The sequence below is a fragment of the Hordeum vulgare genome, chromosome 1H (assembly GCF_904849725.1).
Source record: "Hordeum vulgare subsp. vulgare chromosome 1H, MorexV3_pseudomolecules_assembly, whole genome shotgun sequence".
NCBI classification, from domain to species: domain Eukaryota; kingdom Viridiplantae; phylum Streptophyta; class Magnoliopsida; order Poales; family Poaceae; genus Hordeum; species Hordeum vulgare.
The window spans coordinates 223947630-223970059 of NC_058518.1; the positions used below are offsets into that span (position 1 = coordinate 223947630).

General features: G+C 47.0%; 2 protein-coding genes across 3 annotated transcripts; both read right to left on the reverse strand.

Moving 5' to 3' along the window:
• Nucleotides 1–961: 961 nt before the first annotated feature.
• LOC123429173 (serine/threonine-protein kinase EDR1-like) lies at nt 962–21015 on the reverse strand. Of its 2 annotated transcripts, XM_045113234.1 has the most exons (13): nt 20548–21012; nt 19241–19657; nt 18240–18343; nt 15481–16658; nt 15104–15144; nt 14836–14904; nt 14618–14718; nt 13676–13754; nt 13497–13595; nt 13336–13404; nt 13185–13234; nt 1560–1736; nt 962–1465 (listed from the first exon to the last, which is right to left on the reverse strand). In XM_045113234.1, exons 1-13 carry the CDS (start codon nt 20905–20907, stop codon nt 1336–1338), a joined length of 2874 nt encoding a protein of 957 aa, XP_044969169.1. In that variant the 5' UTR covers nt 20908–21012; the 3' UTR covers nt 962–1335. The 2 variants fall into 2 exon arrangements, with proteins under 2 accessions (XP_044969169.1, XP_044969177.1); XM_045113242.1 differs by lacking the exon at nt 962–1465 and having other exon boundaries at nt 1613–1744; nt 20548–21015.
• LOC123429189 lies at nt 9050–12129 on the reverse strand. The gene is made up of 2 exons (XM_045113251.1): nt 10364–12129; nt 9050–10284 (listed from the first exon to the last, which is right to left on the reverse strand). The coding sequence occupies exons 1-2, from the start codon at nt 10559–10561 to the stop codon at nt 9622–9624; spliced, it is 861 nt and encodes a 286-aa protein (XP_044969186.1). The 5' UTR covers nt 10562–12129; the 3' UTR covers nt 9050–9621.
• Nucleotides 21016–22430: the final 1415 nt, after the last annotated feature.

Genomic DNA, 22430 nt, shown 5'->3' on the forward strand with positions numbered 1-22430 from the left:
CTTTTTTCATCAGTTCGGACTTTTGATTGCGTTGTCTAATGCATGAAGCTTAACATCAAATCCGGACATAAGGTCTTGAGTACAAGTCCTAGATTTTGCAGTTTATCAAAAATTGATGTTGTCCCCAGGAGGTGTTGAAGTGTATGTGGATTGTCTAGCCCTTTTCATTAGTTCGGACTTTTAGTTATCTTGGTTAGTGCATGAAGCTTAATAGTAGTAGCATCTACAGTGAGCTAGATGATGATGACGACGACGTCCATATTCGTGCAAGAAGCTAACAAAAAGGCAAAGGAAATCATGTAATTTTCTCACCCTTGTTCTATTTCAATTTGGATTATCTTGAAGACCAGTTCTTGGTTGTAGCCTTCTATTTTCTTGATTCAAGAATTTCTTTCGGTTGATCATTGGATTAGCAATCTTGATCCTTATGAGTGCATATAAGTACACGGGAAAACCAACCAGTCGTTAGATCATTAATTGATCATAAGAAGACAATATGAATTGGGCAATTTCTTAATTAATTTCTCTTCCGCGTGCTATTTTGCAGTGAAGTAGTGGCCGGTTGCATAGTATGGCTTGGTTCAAGGGATTCGTCCAATTTTGTCATCGCCGTTCGGCCGCAACCAGCATCGCAGCCATCCACGGAATGTGGTCGCGCCATGCATAACGCCCAATCGTTGCATTGCGTAGTTGCGTCCTGGTCGAGGCCAGGCGCTTTTGCCGCCACTCTTGTCTATTTTAAAAACGCATGCAAGTTTAATGGTGCCTTCTAGCTACTCAGCAAGTTTAATTGTGCCTTCTAACTACTCCCGCTGTGCCAAATAGGTTATTTCTTCAAATGCACAAGTAAATAAAACATGTCTCGGCCCGTCGTTTCATTTCCAGACGGAAATTTCTCAGCCACCAGTAAGATACGCGTGTAAGCTAAACACCTCCGTATTCCAAGCGCGCCCTTAGTATCTTTCCAGCCAAAACACAAACTGAAGTGACCTTTATTTCAGTATGGCAGAAAGGAATCAAACACACAATGCACTGTTCCAGATTGCCAGCTTATCTGTGATGCAACTAACTCGACGCATAGTTACACATTTCGCTCTCCCTGTCAGTCCACAATCCACAGTTCCACTTAAACGTAAAACTGGTATTGTTTTCTCCTCCTGCTGTTTCATCTTATCAGCCTATATGTACTGTACATACCCGCAGCAGAGCTTTTGCTTGCAACAGCGGGGTGAATGCTATCTAGACTGGGACCCAGATATGGTGACAAAATCATAATTACTCCTTATTCACACTTGGTGGATGACAACCCCGGGGTAGAGATGTGAGATGTGCGGTTCACCGATATAAAGATATTTCATAGGGTACATGATTGCTCGCTGTCTCCTGATGTGAAGGGATTACTAGCCTTTGCAATGTCTTCAGGTAGCTAGTTAATTGGATGAAAGAAGGGCGCAAGTTTGGATCCCTAGCAAATGAAAATGATGGTAGAGAAACACATGTAATTATGCATTTAAAGTTTTTTTTAAGAAAAGAACTTAGCTTATACTGAAAAAACTTACTTCTGCCAACAATCACGTATAATTGATGCAACTATAGGATCAACTTCTTTTGGAATGTCAAGCCGTCGATCCTGGAAGCCAACGGCGCCCACAACTTGCATTTGGTTCATCCCATGCCATGGCTTTCTCAGTGTTGCTAGCTCCCACAAGATGACACCAAAGCTGTAAATATCACACCTGGAAAACTTTCAAGAATGAGTGTAATTATAAATGTGATGTTTGCCGCATGCAAAGAGAAATAATGAGCACTGTAGATGTTATACTTAATTTTTCACAGATATCATTCTTCTAACTCATATGATAACAGTTCAAGTTCTTATGTATCACGAAGATCAGATCATTCAAGGCATGAAACATTCAGATTTGAAGGGGATTGAAGTGGATTGGGGAGGATTAAATCCCCTGTAAGTCAAATTTCACCTCAATCCCCTCCAATCCTCTCCAATCCTCTTGTTGTGGGGATTAACCGAACAAGCCCTCAGAGAGCTCCTCAAACGGTCTCGGCCATGAGGAGAGAACTAGGGAACTAGGTGATATCACATGAGATTGGGTTATCAGCTTCTAGACAATGGCCTGATGCCATGACAGGATAGGAGTGATGTAACAACGGAGGAAATAAATCTAAGAATGCTACATGGTACATGCAACTAAATTTAGAGCATCTCCAGCCGTTTGGCGCCCACAGGGGGGATGAAATAGCGCCCGGGGGCGCGCCGGCGAAAAAATCAATGGGGGGGGGGGGGGGGGGGGGCTCGGGTTCCCAGCCGTCCCCAGACGCTGTTTTTAAAAACCAAACTCGGGCAAAATTCAGCCAAGCACGACACAAATTTGGAGGAAATTCAGGCCATTTCATTGATATTTGCATAAACTAAACTAAAAACATAATTTAAAACGGAAATTTAAAAAAGACTACTACTTCTACGCCGCCTCCTTCTACATGCCGAGAAGCCTGTAGAAGTTGGTGTAGTCGATGTCGTCGTCGCCATAGAGGGCGACGGTGGCATCGTGACTCTGCCGGCGCTCAGCCTCCACAAGCCCGGCACCCGCATGTCCGGTGGCGCCGGGTAGTCCGCCTCGTGGAGGAGGCAGGCCTCGGACTCGTGCAGATGGCGGCGGTCGGAGCCGTTTGCCGCCACTCCATCGTCGGCGTAGCGCTCGGTCATGGTCGTCGATGGAGAGAGGGGGTCGGCGGTGAGAGAGGGAGAAGGGCTATGGCGAGAGGTATGCGGCCACCGGCGAGGGAGGGACGGCTTATATAGCCGCGTGTGGGCGGCAGCCGTGCGTACGCGTGGCGGGAGGGGGTGGGACGCGCGTCGGCGCGCCTTCACTATGCCACATGTGAGGAATCAATGGAAGGTTGACCGGCGGCAGCCTTCGAATTGATTCCCCGCGAGAAAACGGGGCGATGAGGACGACGACTGAGGAAGTTCGGGACTAAGGGGTCCTCGGACAGTCGGCCCATCTCTTAGAGGCCGACCTAATGGGCCGTATTATTGAAGACCGGACTGCGTGACGACCTCGTGAGCTCCGAAGACCGGCGTGTCGTCCAAGTTGAGTAGACTAGATCGGCGCATTTGTCCCCGGCTGGAGGTCGGTTGTATGTATAACCCTAGAAACCCCTGGTGTCTATATAAACCAGAGGGTTTGATCCGCATAGGCGGGTTGACTCATCTAGGGTTTCAGCTCACACGATCTCGAGGTAGATCAACTCTGTAATCCTCATACACATCAATATAATCAAGCAAGACGTAGGGTATTACCTCCTCAAGAGGGCCCGAACCTGGGTAAGCATTGTCTCCTTCGTCCCCTGCAACCCATCGATCCAAGGTCCATAGCTCGGGACCCCCTACCCGAGATCTGTCGGTTTTGACACCGACATTGGTGCTTTCATTGAGAGTTCCATTGTGAGATCACCGGAAGGATTGATGGCTCGCTTAATCGTAAGCGATCGAATCAGCAACGGGGACATCTTCGTCCCCGGGCAGGTTCTGACGCTCGACGGCTTCACGTTGCGTGTCGACCCGACCGGCCGCCTCAGCCAGATCAGAGGCTTCGTCCCCGGTAAGGAGATAAGGTTCGGAAAACTCGAATTCTCTACCAACTCCCGGGGCGATCTTTTCCCCGCTAAGATCACGGTTTTGTCCGATGAGCTCCAAAATCCCGAAGCCTTGACTTTGGGTCTCTTGCCCGGCCATGACCTCGATCCCCTCTTTGTCGGAGAGTTTGCTTTGAGCCCGGATCCAACCTTAGTGCCCTAGCAACAGCAAATGGCCATTGTCGAACACGCGTCCCTCGCGGAAGCTACAGAGGTCAACTCCGAAAACCATCAAGAGATCGATCAAGACAGCCTCTCGATGTTAAACGAGATGCTCGACCAGATCCAGTCGCTGAAAATCGCGGACGGTCCAAACCCGACCTATACTCGGACCGGTCCAGATGCGGATTATGAGGACTTTTACGACCCACCCACCACCCACTTGGTAGCCACCGTCGAAGACTTAACCGGCATCTTGGATTACTCCTCCGTGGAGGTTGAAGACATGGATTATGAGGCCGATGAACCCGCCCTGTAAATATCGGGCGGTGGACTGCCACCTCCAGCTACAACGTCTACATGGTGGACACACCCGACGGCAATGGCGATCATACCCCCATACAAAACGGCGATAAGTCCGGGGAGAAGCCATCAAAACGCCGAAGGCAGCGTAAACAAGCCAAGGCGAACAAGGGAAGGGGGACCATACAGGGCACCGGGGAAAACACAACCCCGGAGGACCCCGGTAACCTCGAAGCTCTCGAGCAACCACCGGATGACCCGAACAAGCCCGAGGGCCAGTCCAATCCCGACGACCCCGAGATTCAGACGATGACAACTACCTCCCGCAGAAGATAGTCTAGAGGCCGAAGACTTCACAGTTCCCGAGGACCCTAAGGATCTAGAACGATTCAGGCAGCAGCTCATAGCTACCGCCCGCAGCATCCAGGCGAAGCTTCGCAACAGCAGCTCCAAGCCGAAGAAGATACCATCAACAATATAGATGGACGAAAGTACTGGCAGCCGAGGAAGGATATGGCACCGAGTGGCCGAAACAAAACAAAAGCTACCCACACCGGCACATGCTGCCTCAGTTCGATGACGAGGCCCCAGAGCCCGTGTCCCCCAGGCACACACAATACGATCAGCCCGATCGCCCACCTCGAGGGCGCGACAGAGCGGCCAGAGAAGCCAAGTATAGACCCGAGCCTCCCTGCAGGGAAGGAAAGGAACGTGTGCAACCCAGGGGCAGACACGGCCTATGTCGCGACTTGGACAACAGAACAGGTTGCAACAAGTCCATTTACGGAGCTGGAAAGTACTCTCCCACTCGATGGGATGGAGACCAACCTCGGTTTACCCACAACAATAGAGATCAGGACCCACGGCAATAGAGATCGGGAATCATACTAGGCACAACCAACAGCCGATCTCCGACACAGAATAGCCCGGGTCAGAGGCGTCGTCCACCCACAGTGCTTTACAAATGAGGTCATGCAGCACCAATTCCCGGAAGGGTTTAAACCCATGAACATAGAACAATACAACGGGACTACGGACACCGCCGTATGGATAGAAGATTTCCTTCTCCACATCCATATGGCCAGGGGAGATGACCCTCCACACCATCAAGTACCTACCCCTAAAGCTGAAAGGACCAGCGGAACACTGGCTGAACAGCTTACCCAAAAATTCCATCGGAAGTTGGGAAGAGCTTGAAGAAGCCTTCCTATCTAATTTTAAAGGAACTTACGTCCGACCACAGGATTCCTCCGACCTGAGCAATGTCGTCCAAAAGGTAGGCGAGTCGGCAAGAGAATTCTGGAACAGGTTCCTATCCAAGAAGAACCAGATCGTGGATTGCCCGGATGCTGAGGCGATAGCCTCCTTCAAGCACAACATCCGGGACGAATGGCTAGCTCGCCAGCTCGGCCAGGATAGGCCGAGAACAATGTCCGCTCTCACTTCCCTCATGACCCGCTTTTGCACGAGCGAGGACGATTGGCTAGCTCGGCGCGGCCATAATGCGGACGACCCCGGTACTTCTGAAGTACGGGATGGGAACGGCAAGCCAAGGCGAAACAAGACCAAACGCCACCACCCGTAACGGTGACGCCAATGACATAGCCGTAAATGCTGGCTTCCACAGCTCAAAACCCAGATAGCGGAAGAAACCCTTTAAAGGGAACAGGAATGGACTGACTCCATTAGATAAAATTATGGAAAGACCCTGCCAGATCCATGGCACCCAAGACAAGCAACCGTAATTGTTGGGTGTTTAAACAAGCCGGCAAACTAGCAGCCGAGGAACAAGGCAAGGGCCCATGAAGCGAGGACGACGAAGAGCGCCGCGGTCCAAACACTGGGGGCCAGAAACAGTTCCCCTAAGAGGTGAAAACCGTGAATATGATATACGTTACTCACATACCAAAGAAGGAGAGGAAGCGAGCCCTTAGGAGGTATACGCCGTAGAGCCCATAGCCCCGAAGTGCAACCCATGGTCGGCTTTCCCGATCACCTTCAACCGTAGGGATCATCCGACCAGTACCCGTCACGGAGGGTCGGACGCCCTTGTCCTAGACCCCATCATAGATGGGTATCACCTCACTAGAGTCCTTGTGGACATAGGAAGTAGCCTTAACTTGATTTACTCAGATACGGTGAAAAAGATGTGCATAGACCCATCAAGAATCAAACCGAGCAACACTACCTTCAAAGGAGTGATCCCAAACGTCGAAGCCCACTGCTCCAGCATGGTAACGCTGAAGGTTGTGTTCGGCTCACACGACAACTTCCGTGATGAAGACTTAATATTCGACATCGTCACCTTCCGCGGGTATCACGCACTACTCGGCCGCACAGCATTCGACTGCTTCAACGTTGTGCCTCATTACGCCTACCTGAAGCTCAAGATGCCCGGACCAAGGGGAATTATCACCGTCAACGGCAACACAGAATGCTCCCCCCAGACCGAGGAGCACACAACGACCTTGGCAGCTGAATGCCAATACGGCAACGAAGCATCAGGCTACAAGCTAGCCATCGAGGCCCGGCAGGCGGGCAAGCAAGCCCGAGCTCAACCGGATCCCTCGGAGACATCTCCGACTCAAAACAAATAGGGATCCGCTCCCCACTGCATGGCCCGATCACCAGTAAGGTATGTCCCTCGTAGACACAATTTCATTCTCAAAATACCATGGGCAGCTATGGGGATCCACCACCATGGACCATATGTTCGATTCGACCAAACTACGGTCCAAACAACTTCACGAACAAAAAAGAGATACCATTAAGGATCTCCCAAACGTCAAGGTCACTCATAGCACGGCAGCTTCTCAAGACCCTCTATTCAAGGTCCGTCTGCCGACAACAACCACCTTTAAAGGATACTGCCCCTCACTTCTAAGAAGCATAGGAGAAATTACGCAGCTCGAAGTAGGGCGGACGTCAAGTCACCCATGGAAGGTCGTGAAGAAAAAGTTGCTTTGAAATATGTTATTCAAAACAATAGTTACCCGTAACAGCTGCCTCGGCGCCACGAATTATAAAAATTTCTAGCAAATATTATTTATATACTCTTTTAAAATATTTTTACATATATACGTTTCCTACTCATTGGCGCCAAAGGGTAAACTTTTTCAAAACATAACAAGTGCGACCGGTTCATAGACCGAGGGCTTGACCGAGGGCTTGGATGAGAGCACCGCACCGAGCACTACCCCGTCACTACTTTTGAAGTGTTCGGTTTCTCAGATATTGCTTCATATGCATCGGTTCCAAATTATATCTTGGGTCAATAGTTGGGTTGCCCTGCTCCTATGCTTACCCCCTTACGTTCCGCTAGTTCGGCTAAAAGTGTAAAGGGAGAACCACTGCGATTGTATTCCCAGCTGGCCTGGCTAAAATACCTCAGTGTAGAAAGCCAAAATATGGCTGTCATAATAAGCGAGAACTGGTCTGCAATCCGAGCTTAAAGTACGAAAGACCAGTGGAGGTTTTATTCGATATCATAAGGAGGGGTTTGTACCTTCGCAAACCTTGTGGTAACTATTTCAAAATCCGGTTATCCGACTACCACAAAAAACTAGGGGCTCGTAACCAGCCCTCGAATTCAAGCTCCTAAGGCTAAGTGAAAGCACTAAAGCCGCATAGTCCGATTGCCTCGTTTCCTTCACACACTACCGCCTCCGGGCACCGATATATCGGCTAAGGGTCACGGTGCGGATGTCGAAACACCCTTTGTAGTCTATACATGGGGCTGAAGCCGACGACTGGAAACTTTCAAATTAAACGGCTGAATAGGAGTCAAAAATAATACAAAGTGCATTACATTGGGACAAGTTTCATAATAATAAATTGTTCCAAGGCCCACGACAATATCCTTACTCATAAATTACATCTTTGGAACATTGGGCTTCTATCGCCCGAGCACCCTCCGTCGCGGTAGAGAAATAAAGCTCTGGACGCCTGTGCTCCTTTCCAGGAGGCGGACGTGCGGTCGCCATCGTAAGGGGCTTCACCCCTGGCCAGTGCATCATGGTCCTCGCAAAAGCCATCCGAGCTCCCTCCATGCAAACAGAGCGCTTCAGGACCTCGAGTTGAGGCACGACATCGTACAACTTCTGCACTAAGCCGGAGTAACTGCTCGGAAGAGGCTCGGCAAACCACATCCGGATGAAGAGGTCCTTCATGGCCGGCTCCGCCATCCTGTGCAACTCCTTGAGCTGTTTCATCTAATATACGAGAAGGGGGTTGGGCTCGGGAGTCTAAAATTGTGCCCAGAAAAGCCTCTGCTCAGCGTCCTCATCTTGGGCCGCGTAGTGCTTGGCCGCGTCTGCTGCACTCCGCGGGAGGACCGTAAAGGCGCCTGGGGAACGCCATAGCCGTGTAAGAAAGGCAAAACTGTTTCCACCAAAGGCACATTGCAGTAAGTATGGCTTACCATCCGCAATCTTCTTGGCTTGGCGCACTTATTCTTCGAAGAATCGCCTCTTTACCCACTCCGATTTGAGCTCGGAGAACAGCTTGGATAGCTCGGCCGCTTGTTCTTTGGATTTTTGTTCCAAGGCCTCCCTCTTAGCGCTCGCATCCTAAAGCTCCTGCTGGACCTCAGCCACTCTAGCCTTGTGCCGTCGCTCTCAATTTTCAGCGAGCTTAGCTCGACAACAGTCTACTCGGCCACCATCTTATGAGCAGCGGCCTCCTGCTTGGCCCTCTCCAATTCGGCCTTGAGTTTCTTAAACTCCACATCCATAGCTGCTAACATAATCGAAATCAAGATGTAATATACCAAAGCCAGACGGTACTAAACTACTAAGTACAACAAGAGTCCTAGCGGCACGCATTAAGCTTACCCTGCTTCTTGTCGAGCCGTCTCATCGGAAACCTTGAGTTTCTGGTTCAGCTCGGCAAGTTCAAGGGCGTTGGTGGCCAGAGCCGAGGACGAGGCCTGCGAGAAAAGTTAGGGATTGATAAGCATCTGAGCTAACGGGACTGGGACATTCAGCCGAAGTACCCCCCCTAAGCTGTTACAGATCAAGGGTCCCCGAACTGTTTTTGTCCATGACCACAAGTTCTTTTGAACCACGGGCAAATTTTTCAACTCACCCATGGCTCGGGGGCTATTATACCTGTAAGGCATGTAAAACCTTGTAAATAAATCCAACGCTACTTGGTTTACCTTGAAGCCTACCAGCAAACAGCTTAAGGCTCCCTTCAGTCCATTGATGTCAGTTATCAACGGACTGGATGCTTTGTAGAATCGCACCCATAAAGGTGCGATGTTCATCGGCGATGGATGAATCGAATAGAGCCTCCTCCATCATTGCAGGCCACTCGGCCGTAGCCCGTTCTGCCACAGGCGACACCGGAGGCAAGACACCGGAGGATCGGAGCTCCCTGGAGCTGTCTCCGGAGGAAGCTCGAACGCATCACGGTCCCGCTCGACCTCCTGGGATCCGGTGACCGAGGCATGAACCTCAGTTGGGACCTCTCGGTCTTCGGCGGACGACCTATGAACCTCGGCCATCACCACCTCGTCCCCGTGTTTGGAGGGGCCTGGTGGGATATCACCTCTGCAGCCTCGTCTGATGCCTGAGGGAGAGTAGTACGGGACGCATTCCCGCTCTCCGCTAGCTCGTCCGATGGCGAACCCCCCTCTGAGACCTCGCCTGTCGGAAGGTTTCGGGCAAGGCTGCGACAGGGAGAGGAGCACGTATGTTTATTAACAAAAGCTCGATATAATTCCATTAAATAAAGTTCGGATTCCATACCTTTGGACCGAGGGTTTGATCCTAGGGGTACCCTCTCAAAGGCCCCGAAGTCCTCATCGAAATTCAGGTTGTCGTCGGGCAGAGTAACCTTGCCCATGCAGGGTCTCCTTGGGGCCTGAGGAGGCAAGCCCTCCTTGGCTTCCTCCGGCGCCGCCCTTTTTCTTATTTGGAGAGAATCTTTCTCCTCTCCGTCCTCCGCATCCTCTTCCTCGTAAGCGGAGGAAGTGTGGGTGTCTCCGGACTTGGTATCCGGAGGACCCCTCGAGCGTAGACCCTCGCGGGTCTCCCTTTTCTTCTTCTCCTTTTTCTTTGGCGCCGTGTATGACGCCACCACCAGCATCGCGGTCAACAATGGTGACCTGGGATCCTTAGGCAGGGGGGTTGGGCCGTTTATTTTCTCGGCCTTTTTCAGCCAGCCCTGCAGGAACGGTGGAGGAAAGGATAAGATCCTTGATAAAGGTTAAAGCTTTAAATAAGGAATAAAAGCTCGGCCATACCTCCAAGGGAGGGTGATCGGCATACAAACCGACGTCTTCTTCCCCGGCCGGCCATTCCTGCTGAGGTTTGAACAACATCCTCCACAATTTCTCGTGGGTAGTGTGGTAGAACTGGCTCACAATGTCGGGTTCGCCAAGCTTGTAGGACCACATTGGAGTGTCCCGACGCTGGCAGGGAAGGACGCGGCGGCGGAGCATGACCTGAACAACGTTGGTCAGCTCGATATTCGCATCCACCTAACGTGATGCGCTTCTGCAGCGCTTTCACCTCCGAGGACGATCCCAAGGCAAGACCTCTTCTAACCCACGAGGTTAGCCTCTCGAGGAGTCCCGATCTGAACTCGACAGGCGCTGACCAGTTTGCTTCTCGAGGCTCAGTGATGTAAAACCACTATTTTTGCCAGGCTTTGATGGTATCGATAAAAGTACCCTCCGGCCATCCGATCTGGGGGAGTTTGCTGATCACGGCTCCGCCATAGTCGGCGTGTTGGCCGCTAATTGACTTCGGCTTGACGTTGAAAGTCTTGAGCCATAAGCCGAAGTGCGGTTGAACCCGCAGGAAGGCCTCACAAAGGGTGATGAATATGCAGAGATGTGCATGAATGAATTCGGAGGAAGATTGTGAAAATCTAACCCACAGTAGAACACCAGACCCCTGACGAAGGGGTGGAGCGGGAAGCCTAATCCTCGGATGAAGTGGGGACGAACACCACCCTCTCGCCTGGCTTTGGTGTAGGCACCACCTTGCCTTCCTTCGGCGCACGGTGGGCAATGTCCGGCGAGAGATAGCCGGCGTCCTTCAGCTCTCGGATATCCTGGTCGGAGACGCATGAGACCTCCCACTTGCCTTGGTGAACCTGAGCCGGCCATGGCTGAGCTTGGGAAAGGGCGGCTAGGAGAGGACGGAAAGTGAAATTAATCTGCGCGCTTGGAGCTTGAATGAAATGGGGGTCGAGTCTGGAATGCCTGTGGTGGCTTTGAGGATCTTTTTTCCCTTTTATGGGGGGCCGCAAGACCAAGGGTTCCCGTTTATTGCGCCGCAAGCCCTGCCACTTCCCGAAACGACCGCGTCGGTGAAAGCGCGCGGGATTACCCAGACCATTACTCATATCCCCTTAAACATGGAGCACAATCTCCTCATTGACAAGACGTGCCCATGAGAAAGCGGCTTCGAGCCGTGAATCGAGTTTTTGCCATAACTGGCTATCGCGACCTTTTGTCAGAAAGGTTGTCAGATGAGGAGTTGTTCACACCCGAGCTTTTAGGCCTTATGATTAAGCAGTGCCGGTTTTAAAGGCACGACATCACCAAACGACCAAGTTTAAGCCAGCCAAACATAAAGGGAACTCACCTTGCAAGCTGATTACTCTGGATACGAGGAGCTGTCGAAGACCATATACATCGGCGTTAGAGGCCAGTTCGGGCTACTGAGGGAGTCCGGGACTAAGGGGTCCTCGGGCGATCGGCCCATCTCTTAGAGGCCGACCTAATGGGCGGTATTATTGAAGACCGGACTGCGTGACGACCTCGTGAACAAGAAGGAAAGCTCCGAAGACTGGCGTGTCGTCCAAGTTGAGTAGGCTAGATCGACGCATCTATCCCCGGCTGGAGGTCGGTTGTATGTAACCCTAGAAACCCCTGGTGTCTATATAAACCAGAGGGTTTCATCCGCATAGGCAGGTTGACTCATTTAGGGTTTCGGCTCATACGATCTCGAGGTAGATCAACTCTGTAATCCTCATACACATCAATATAATCAAGCAGGACGTATGGTTTTACCTCCTCAAGAGGGCCCGAACCTGGGTAAATACAATCTCCTCCGTCCCCTGCAACCCATCGATCCAAGGTCCACAGCTCGGGACCCCCTACCCGACATCCGTCGGTTTTGACACCGACAACGACCACACCTAGTCGCTGACTCGGCAGGTCCACGAAGAGTTCGCGCCAAAAACGTTTCCCCCGACGCCCCCGGGCGCCCTCGGCGCCGGGTTCGCTTGGGTCCGCCGACGGCAAAATCGGCCCTAACCGGCGAAAAACAGACTTCTAGGGACGCGACTGGGCCGTTTTTTAGTGCTGACAATAAAAAAGGGCCTTGGGGGGCGGTTGGGAGCGCGTCTGGAGATGCTCTTAGATCACAAAATACCTCACCAAACTTAGCAATACACGTCATAATTCACAGTACCTACATAAACCATCCATCTCTCTATCACAACTTGTACTATAATGAATGGAGAAAAGAGACTTAGACATTCAGAGTTGTGGAATTTGGTACAGCGTGAGAAGCTACAAATAGCATGTCCAGAAGGCAATGCACTTGCCTGACAAATCACAGGTGCGAACATGACCAACAAAGGCTATACATAGCACATCCAAAAATTTAGCCTTGAGCTTATTTAGGACAAACTGAGATTTTATCTAGATTAAGCTCAGGCAATGCATACGGAATTTATGAAAATATTAAAAGCTCGCAACTACTCCCTCCATTTTTATATACAAGGCCACTATCAAAATTACAATTTGCATAAATACAAGGCCACTAACACCAATCGATGCAATATTAATGATGTTTGCCTCGTAATACTAACAAAGGGGGACATTAATTATCCCTTGCATGCATGCATGAGTGAGATCATTGACTTGATATACATGAAAGATAAAAATACACATTAATTTACACGACAAACAAGGAGACAAGTTGTCTTACAACATTGACTTACAAAGCATTAACATTTGCCTTGGTACGTGTAATATGGGTTTGTGGCCTTGTATACAAAAATGGAGGGAGTATAGGTATTTGAGAAAGACCTCAAAGATCACTTACTTCTCATTGGATTGCTCATTCCGCAAAACCTCTGGTGCCATCCATTCAGGCTGGTACGAGGGGAAACGACAAATTTTAAGAGAGAATCAATTTAAGTTTCTGTAACAACTAACATACAAAAGTCATTCCACAATGACTATCAATTACTTACAGTCCCGGCAGTGGATTTTGACGACAAAAATGTACTGTGCTTCAGACGTGAAAGTCCGAAATCACAGACCTGTGTGCATGTACTTTGTTAGCCAACAGTAACAACTAACCGGAAACTAAATGAATAAGAGTTCATGCTTTGGTCCTGAAGCAGGTAGATACCTTCACAGTCCAATTATCGTCAACCAGCAAGTTTGGTGATTTTAGATCCCGGTGAACAATTGTTGGTACACTGGTATGAAGACAATTCATGCCTCTGGCCTACAGAGGTAGCATAATCATAATATGGACATACACATGGAAATGAGCATGGAAGTTTAACAGACAAGTTTCACCATTACCACATCAAGGGCCATTTTAATCCTACGCTTCTCGTCAATTTGGCAATTAGGGCGATGGATAATCTTATATAAGCTTCCCCTGAAAGAAAATAACAGTTAGACAAATGTCAGTGTTGAAATGGAACTGTTTGATTCATCACCGGCAAAAACACAAGTGTTGAATTGAATGGTAATAATAGGTTCAGCTTATAGACTGTCTGTTTCACAATACTTGGTACTTCTAAGTCTTATTCACAAGATCTCCCCCAAAAATACCCATTTTTTTTCATAATGCCCATCAAATCTACCAATGCCCCCTACTTGATTACACCCTTTTACGTGCTTGAGATACTACTTAAGGTTCCTTCCGTCTACTTCGACATGAAAATTTATTGCTTAAATATGCACATTAATCAAAAGTTTCACATATTATGGAAGTGACACAGTGCATAACTGAACACTAAATTGAGTACATTTATATAGCCCGTGGTATGATGTAAAATCATTAAGTAGTCACTCCCTTTATTAATTAACGCAAGGAAAAAAAAGTTTTTGTTGATAGAAGTTCAGGTGTGCCACTATGCATGTACACATAATGATATTTTTCTCACCATGCAACTATTTATCTTCTCTCCCTCTATTTATTCATCACCACATAGGCACACACACAATGTATTCCCTCTGTCTCGTGTTCCAAAGAAATTATGGGAGGGTACTCAAGTCATTTTCTCTAACATTATCAATTTATCAGCTGAGCGAAATTAAACATCTCCTACATTAATCAACAGCCAGGGTACATACATTAATGTAAAACTAGTCACCCATAGTGTTACCCGTTTATTACATGCATTTTCTTCAAAATTAAAACATGCATGCAGTATCTACGTTGTTGCATCGGTACCCACTATAACTGGTGCCCTGTTGTCTTGACCAAGCTAATTGACCACACGTGTTATGTCCTACCTTGGAAGATATTCTGATACAATAGATAAGTGTGGAGGCCGTGTTACCGCGCCCATAAAGAGAACAATATTTGGATGACGGAGCCGACGCATAATCCGCACCTATTAGAAGAAAAGATATATGGATTAGCAAACGTTTTGAAAAAGGTGAAATCAAATGACAGTAGAAGTTCGATTTTCAGGAAAGATTTGGTTATAAAAGCATCATCTTTCACCTACTTCACAACGGAATTCCTCCAAAGCATCACCATAGAACTCTTGATCCAAGAACTTCTTTACAGCTACTTCCTGTATATTAAGAAACGTCAAATTTTACGATCATGATAAGCAGACCCAATCAGAAAAACAGTAGTACAAACCATGCTTTGACAGGCTATCTGTATGTTACTTTTCAGTTATGTAATCAGTTGACAATGCTTGTAAATGAGCTTGGTGCACTAAGCTCAACGATATCTTCCAGTAAAGTTAAACAAGAAAAACTACTTACAGTTCCATTCCAATCAGCATGGTAGACTTCTCCATATGAACCTAAAAATTGCAAGAATGCTCCTTTAGTCATCATATGATACAACATAGGAACAAAATGGCTCATATCACGCAACAGATGAAGGCATTATACCCCCTCCGTCCCACAATATAAGATGTTTTTGCAAGCTATGCTAACTTGCAGAAACGTCTTAAATTATGGGACAGAGGGAGTGCATGCTTATGATTTTACAGTACAAGAAATTTAGAGTATGTTTTTGTGCACTGATGCTCGGTGCAAATTCCTTAACAGTTTGTATGGCAAGCGGCCCTGAAACCTAGGTTCGGCTCGATAGGTGAAATCATAACTAGACGATAGATCAAAACTGATTTATGTACCTATGCCAATTCTTTCATCGATTACAAGATCTTCCCAAAGGATTTCGCATTCAGATACTTCATCCAACACCAAGTCAACTTTACTTGATCCAACTTGGGATGGAGAAACACATTCTATGTTCTGCCTTGGCCTGTCCATGAATCTGTCAAGAGGGGACTTTCTTGGATCAGGATGTAACATTCTGTGGTCATAACTGCCACAATTTTCCTTGTGTTCATCCCTTTCGGGAGTAAATCCTTGAGCATTTTTAGAAAGTTCACCGTCAAACCTAGAATAGATGGGACCCTTTTCCAGATCATTCTGAAGGTCCTTTTCTGCAACTTTTCCAATTCCGGATGAAGAAGCTGTATTCATAGAAGAGGTACCAAGCATCTTGTCATAATAAAGACCAGGTGGCACCTGTGATCTGTCAAGGCAGTCTCCAGTCGATGCTTTGGCCATAGCCGAGGTACCAATTATCCTATTGTCATAATTACGAGCAGGTGCAGCATACATTCTATCGTTTAGCTCTCTGACATTGGGATTGTAATGCTTTGCAGTTGACAACGCCAACTGAGATGACGATGCATTGTCAGTGGCATTTCTCCGAGGAACTGACCCATCAGCAACATTGTATTGCTTGTTGTTGGAAATGTCATTGCAAGCGGACCAGTTTTTCATCACCAATGGCTGTTGAGATCTTGCAGATGGTGGGACTACATTCTCTCTACGCCTTCGGAAATCACTGTTTCTATTGTTTAATCCCTTGAATGCCAATGAGCTTTTACCAGATTCAGTAGCATTGAAAGGATCAAACTCCGCAAATAGGTTTCGGGACTCGTCAATTTCATGAGAGTCTGGAATCAACTGCAGATTCTTCTTCTGCTTGGAAGGAGCACCAGCCAAAGTTGATGCTTTACCTAATGTCCCAGGTTCACTAGCACTACTTCCAGCAGTCATTGTATTCTCATAGCTTGATAGATTGTCTGAGACCCGATCATTATTGGCAAACATATGCCCTTGGTAATGTTCATGCTCTGACTGTAATGCAACTGGGTCATCTTCGATGTTACTTGCTGACTCCACCACCTGATTCTGACCCAATGTTTGACTGAAGTTGAATGGAGTACCCTTTGAATTAAAGACATCTGCTGGAATGAGAGTCCCTGGAGCAGCCATAACATCCACCAAAAACTCCCTACAAATATAGGCAACAAATCAGCAAAAGCAACTGACAATTAAAATAAAACTTAATGTTCACAATAGGAGTGAATGGTTATTCATGCATTATTTTGACAGTCAGAATCTAGTTCTATTAAACTATTAATAACTACTCCCTCCGTTCCTAAATACTCCGTATCTATTAATAACTAGTCCCTCCGTTGCTGCTGCAGATTCTTCTATTGCTAGTACATGCAAAAGCCAAATTGACTATTAGCTGTCTAGATGCATACACTATCTTACTTACTAAGGAAGCTCCGGACGACCTACTACTACTCCCTAGCTAAGTAAATATAACACACATGTGGTGGTTCTGAGTAATTTACTCAACCCAGATGACTACAACAACGAACCACTATCGTCTCGTCCAAAGGTAGCCACTTCGAATGCACGACTATGGTCGACGCATGTGTTGTATGAGATGATTGTATATGTATCACCACGTTAGTTGCAGGTACCTCGGTGATTGGTGGCACTGGCACATGGGACCCTTGTTGACAGGAAGCACCCGCCACCACTTCGCACGACACGACACACACCCGTGAGACATTTTGCACCGGAATCTTTAACGAGATTTCGTATAAACCAAATTGCTGCCATGGCAGCAGAAATGCACCGCCAAGCGACGAAAAAGGCAAAATGCATATTACATATCAAACTCTTCGCAAAATTGTCGAGAATTCACATATGTCACTCCCATGCATGTTAACAACATTTAAACTTGATGTTCAGCTAAAACAACATTAACTACATTTCTTTTAATATGGACAATCTCGAAATTGTACTATGAGGTATTCTTATCCATTTAACTTGTGTACCTTAATCATCATCACCTTATGCCATGATCACTTGTGTTAACAGCATTTAAAGTGGTTGTGCAGCTAAACAAGGTATATCCTAATCTTAAATGTGGAGTTGGTTGAATTGCATTTTAAATGCAAATCACACTTCACTTAACTTGATGGTTAATTGCATTGGACCATTCAAGCATCATAACTTGCTATGTCATGTCATTGCATATCATGAGCATGCCGGATCTTCTTCCGTACAATTCCCACACATCCTATGCTTTCTCCCCTTATTCATGCATTAATGTAACGATGTTGTAGTGACTCGCGATGCCTATTCTCATGCATAGCCTGATTGGTGTCACCTGATATTGCCTTACCTAAGCTAAACAAAACTTGGCTTCAGTTGGAGTAGTTGTTCCTCTGTACGAGGCAAGCCGCACCTGAGGTCTTAGGTTCAACCTGTGTCGCCTATTTTTTCCTTCTATTACTTTCCAGCTATTTCTTTATCTGTTGGCTGATAGCAGGACCCACACGACATAGTAAAATAGAGAGAGGGAGTGGCTGAGAAGTGGGTTCAGCGTTGTTTTCGCCAATTTGCCTTCGGCCAGACGGTAACAGTTCAGGATGGCATTTTTTAGCACGCACCTAACAGAATGATGGCATTTTTAAGCAGCTGAAAGTCCAGTGGCAAAACTGAGTAGTAGGACACAACTGGTGGCAAATATGATAAAAAAAAACTAATAATTAATGATTAAATATGTAAATACCTTTTGTTATCCATCTTTATTATGTTAATAGCGTCATCTACAACACCAGTGTAGTGGCTCCCTTTAACCAGCTTACAAGGGATACCAACCATATCAGCAAGAATCTGCAACGAACACATAAATGTAAGACATGAGAGAATATGCTGCATGATTATGCGCTACTTGTCAAGCCATGCAGAAGAGAGTTCACACCTATGCAAACAAATTCCTACATTACTTCACCAGGTTTGGTTATCTAATGTCAAAATCATTTCTACAAATTTAAGTGAACAAAGTCACTTCATAATTCTGCTTAAAACCATCAATATGGTTCCAAACTTATATTTACAAAAGAAAATAGAAGGTAGAACGCGTCACCCGTCTCTGTGCAAAGAACTAATGGATCACTTACGAGCTTGCTGGTTGCATATCTAGGTCCCTAAAACTGTATGTGTGTCATAACTGATGTCATGGCAATGGCACACTGACGAAGCTAAAATATCAGCATGTGCTTTCTAAGTAATACCGATAAGATTAAGCCCGGCCATTATCTTAGATCCATCCAAACAAATAGGAGTCGGACCTTCAGTCACCGGTTTGTTTAGGGGCATAATGTATGTAAGTTTTCAGGATCCAAGTGATACTCTTGCAAGTTTAGGTGCCTATGGTGCACCGCACTCTAAATAAAGGTAGACGCTGTAATCATTCATGGTAGAGTCTCACAGTCTAATCCACTCTACTGGTAGAAATCAATAAGATGCCTCAACATCACAAGAAGTGACGGAAATAAACTGTCCATAGATACAACTTGCAACATAATGACCAATATCCTTAATAAATTGCTTATGGATAGACATACAATGCTAAATATCTGGTTTAGTTTGTTTATTAGATAAAACATTTTTGTTGAATTTTCATCTGTTGGTAACCAGGAAGCAGGTGAAGAATTGGTCATCGCCACTACACACGTCTTCCATAACTTTGGGAAAAGGAACATTTTCACTGAGAGAGAGAGAGATTACCTTGAAAAGTAAGGCGCGATGGCGAGACAAGCCTATCTCTATACTACCAATATGCAGAAGGCTTGTCTGGTGTGATGTCCTCTGCTCAATGCTTTTGCTCAACCACCTAGTGATCATTTCATTTGCATCGATCACTGGACCACCCATATGATCTGCAACAACTTCAGCTATTCGTCGCACCAATACTGTAATGTCAGGACAGCCCAACAGGCAGCATTCTGCTACTTCCTTCATCTCCTGCAGAGCATTATCAAATTTATAGTCAACCACAATTACTTCATATCCAAGATCCCCAATGCTCATCTGAAGCTCTGCCAGCGATGGTATTTTGCCGTGCCCAGATGATTCCGCAGAGGGGCCAAATATGTCGTAGAATCCATCAATTACTTTCTCATTATAATCAAGAAAGTTATAGTCCTGAACAGAACAGAAATTAAAGTTAGAATGGACAGATCAAGGAAGCTAGCACCAAAATATACAGAAAGCATAAGGAACAACACCCACTCGTCAAGTGTCCTACGACTATGAACAGGTAGTTGGCAATGAAGATCCTGCCTGTAAGATAGCACAAAATATTGCCAAGTGGTTTAAAAAACTTCCCTCACAAACTGTGAGCCATTTCTATATGACTATATGACTTCGGCATATTATGCTCAACATAGATGATAGAACAAGAATGAAGACCAAAGAATTTTCTAAAAGGTCAGTAACTAATGAGTCCAGCTACAGTTTATAAGTCAAGAGCATGGCAAGGGAGAGAGTTCAACACATAAACCTTGTGTGGTTGAAGGACACAAAACAACACAACCTATTTCTCAAGGAAGCATGGACAAATTGTCGTGCATGCTGCTTTGCCTCTTGTGCATGTTTATGTCATTATGAACATGTTGTGTTTGTCTCTCCACATATATTCATTCATGTAATCATCGTGCAACTACAAGTGTCTGCTCAAAAGAATGTGTGTGGTCAACCAAGCAAAGCTGCAATCTTTCTTTCTATGTTCATTTTTCAAAGCAGAATTAATTACTCAATTTTCTGCTTGACATGTTAGAATTTATCGATTGAAGTGTTACAACTGCAATAAGGTATCCAATTGGCTGGACCTGACCTTCTAAATCCATATCTCATATACTAATTAAGCCTTGGTTCCCTAGAAAGAGATAAACTGGTTTTGTTTGGTGTTGATGCATCCAGGAGACAATATATTCCAATACAAAACAAGCAGAAGTATCCTAACCTGAAACCACACCAACGATTGTAGTCACCGACGACTCTACTGAAGGAATTAACAGGATTTGAATACTCACCCTGTAACGGCGGGAGAGCGACTCCGCGGTGTATCCCCCACCAAGATCGCTGTTGGTGACTGGGTCGCCCTTCCCGAGACTCATCAGCTTGGCCTTTCTAATCTGCTCCCCGTCGGGATCCCCCGCGCCCTCGGCGCCCGACGCCGACGCTGATAGCGCCAACGCCAGCTGCATCTGGTACTCTTCCTCCTGCAGAATGAACTCATCCCCTGCCGCCTCTGTCGACGCCACGGGAGGCGAACGAGATGGCGCCGATGGAGACAACGGCGGCGGCTGCTGCTGCTGCGCTGCAGCCGAATTCGACGGCCCCGCGGGCTCGCTGGATCGGTGCGACCACTTGGTCACAAATGGGATCTTCATGGCGCTCCCCGCGAGCACCTAGGGTTTGGGTTTCGAAAAGATTTCCTGTCTTAGTTGTTTCAGTTTGGCGATGTGATCAGGGATGCGAGATGGGCGGAAATGGGGAAGACGAGTAAAGGGAGGGGGGTTTGAGGAAAGTTGTGCCGATTAGTGTGTGCTGAGCGGCGGCTGCGGGTGGGATTTTTTTTTTCTTTTTTAAACTGCTGCGGTTGGGATTGGTAGGGAGTAAACCTACCTACAATGAAACTAACATAGGTACTAACATACTCGCTGTGTATCGAATTATAGGTCGTTAAGGCCTTGTTTGGTTAAGGGGGATTGGGAAGTTTTGAGAGGAAGGGATTTCAGGGGATTGGGTGAAACCCCTCTGTTTCACCCAATCCTCTCAAATTCCCGGGGTTTTGCTTTCACTAGTCCCTCAAATAGGGTTTTGAAACACATGAATAGGAAGGGATTGAAGGGGAACGGAGGGGATTGGGCTAAGCAAACCCCTCCTACCAAATGGGCGCGCGAGGATCTGTGGGGTTTCTGGACCCTTCGGGGATTTTCCTTTCAAATCCTCCCCAATCCCCCTTAATCAAATGAGGCCTAAAGGCTTTTTAGTTCAAATCCGATAACATTATGATTTTTTTATTCTTTCCAAAATTGTCCTCCGCTCGCACGCACTCGCTCACTCTCATCCCTTTGTTCCCAACGTTCCTTTTCCTCGCTGTCGGCCTCTCCGTCGTCTTCTGCTCGTCGCCGGCCTCTACTCGTCGTAGCGTGCCTCTCCCCACCACTTTGTTTCCTCTCCTCACCCCATGCGCCACCCATTTTCCTCTCCACCGGCCTCTCATCACTACCCCATCGTCGAAAGCTCGAGCCTTTTGCCGGCGACAGACTTGTATGCATCGGAGATGCTAGAACTAGATGCCCCGCGCTGGATCCGCATGCGTCGATGCTGGATCTAGAGCGGACCTGGATGCGGAGCTCTTGCGAGGTGGCTATCGTGACGGCATGCCCGGAGAGTGCGACGGAGGAGCTCGCGCGCGCAGCTGCCGACGAGGCACTGTACAGCAGCAGCGCGCGGCCATTAGGGGAAAGTATAGCTGCTAGATTCACTAAATTATGGTCATCATGGAAGGTACAGTACTCCAGACTTGATTCACTAAATTGAATGTGCAGCTAGATCTTGGAGTAGCTTCTTGGAGACTTGCAGTATCTTGCAGCATCATCTTGGAGTAGTCAGTGGAGGAAGAGAGTTTCTTCAACATAGTCCATCTGAAGATTTAAGTGTAGTACTCCTTGCAGTAATCATTACAGTATTGATGTAGTTTTGTTAAGTGCGGTACTCCTTGCAATAATTATTTAGAGAAGGTGTTAATTTTGCCCGTGGAGCTATTGTTAATGGAGTAGTACTGTTAAAATGAAGTAATTGATCGGTGTACTGTTATTCAGAGAAGGTGTCATGTTAATTACAGTATTCAGAGCACTGTTAATTTTGGATTAGCTTGTTCCTGTTAATGGAGTAGTTATTCAGAAAA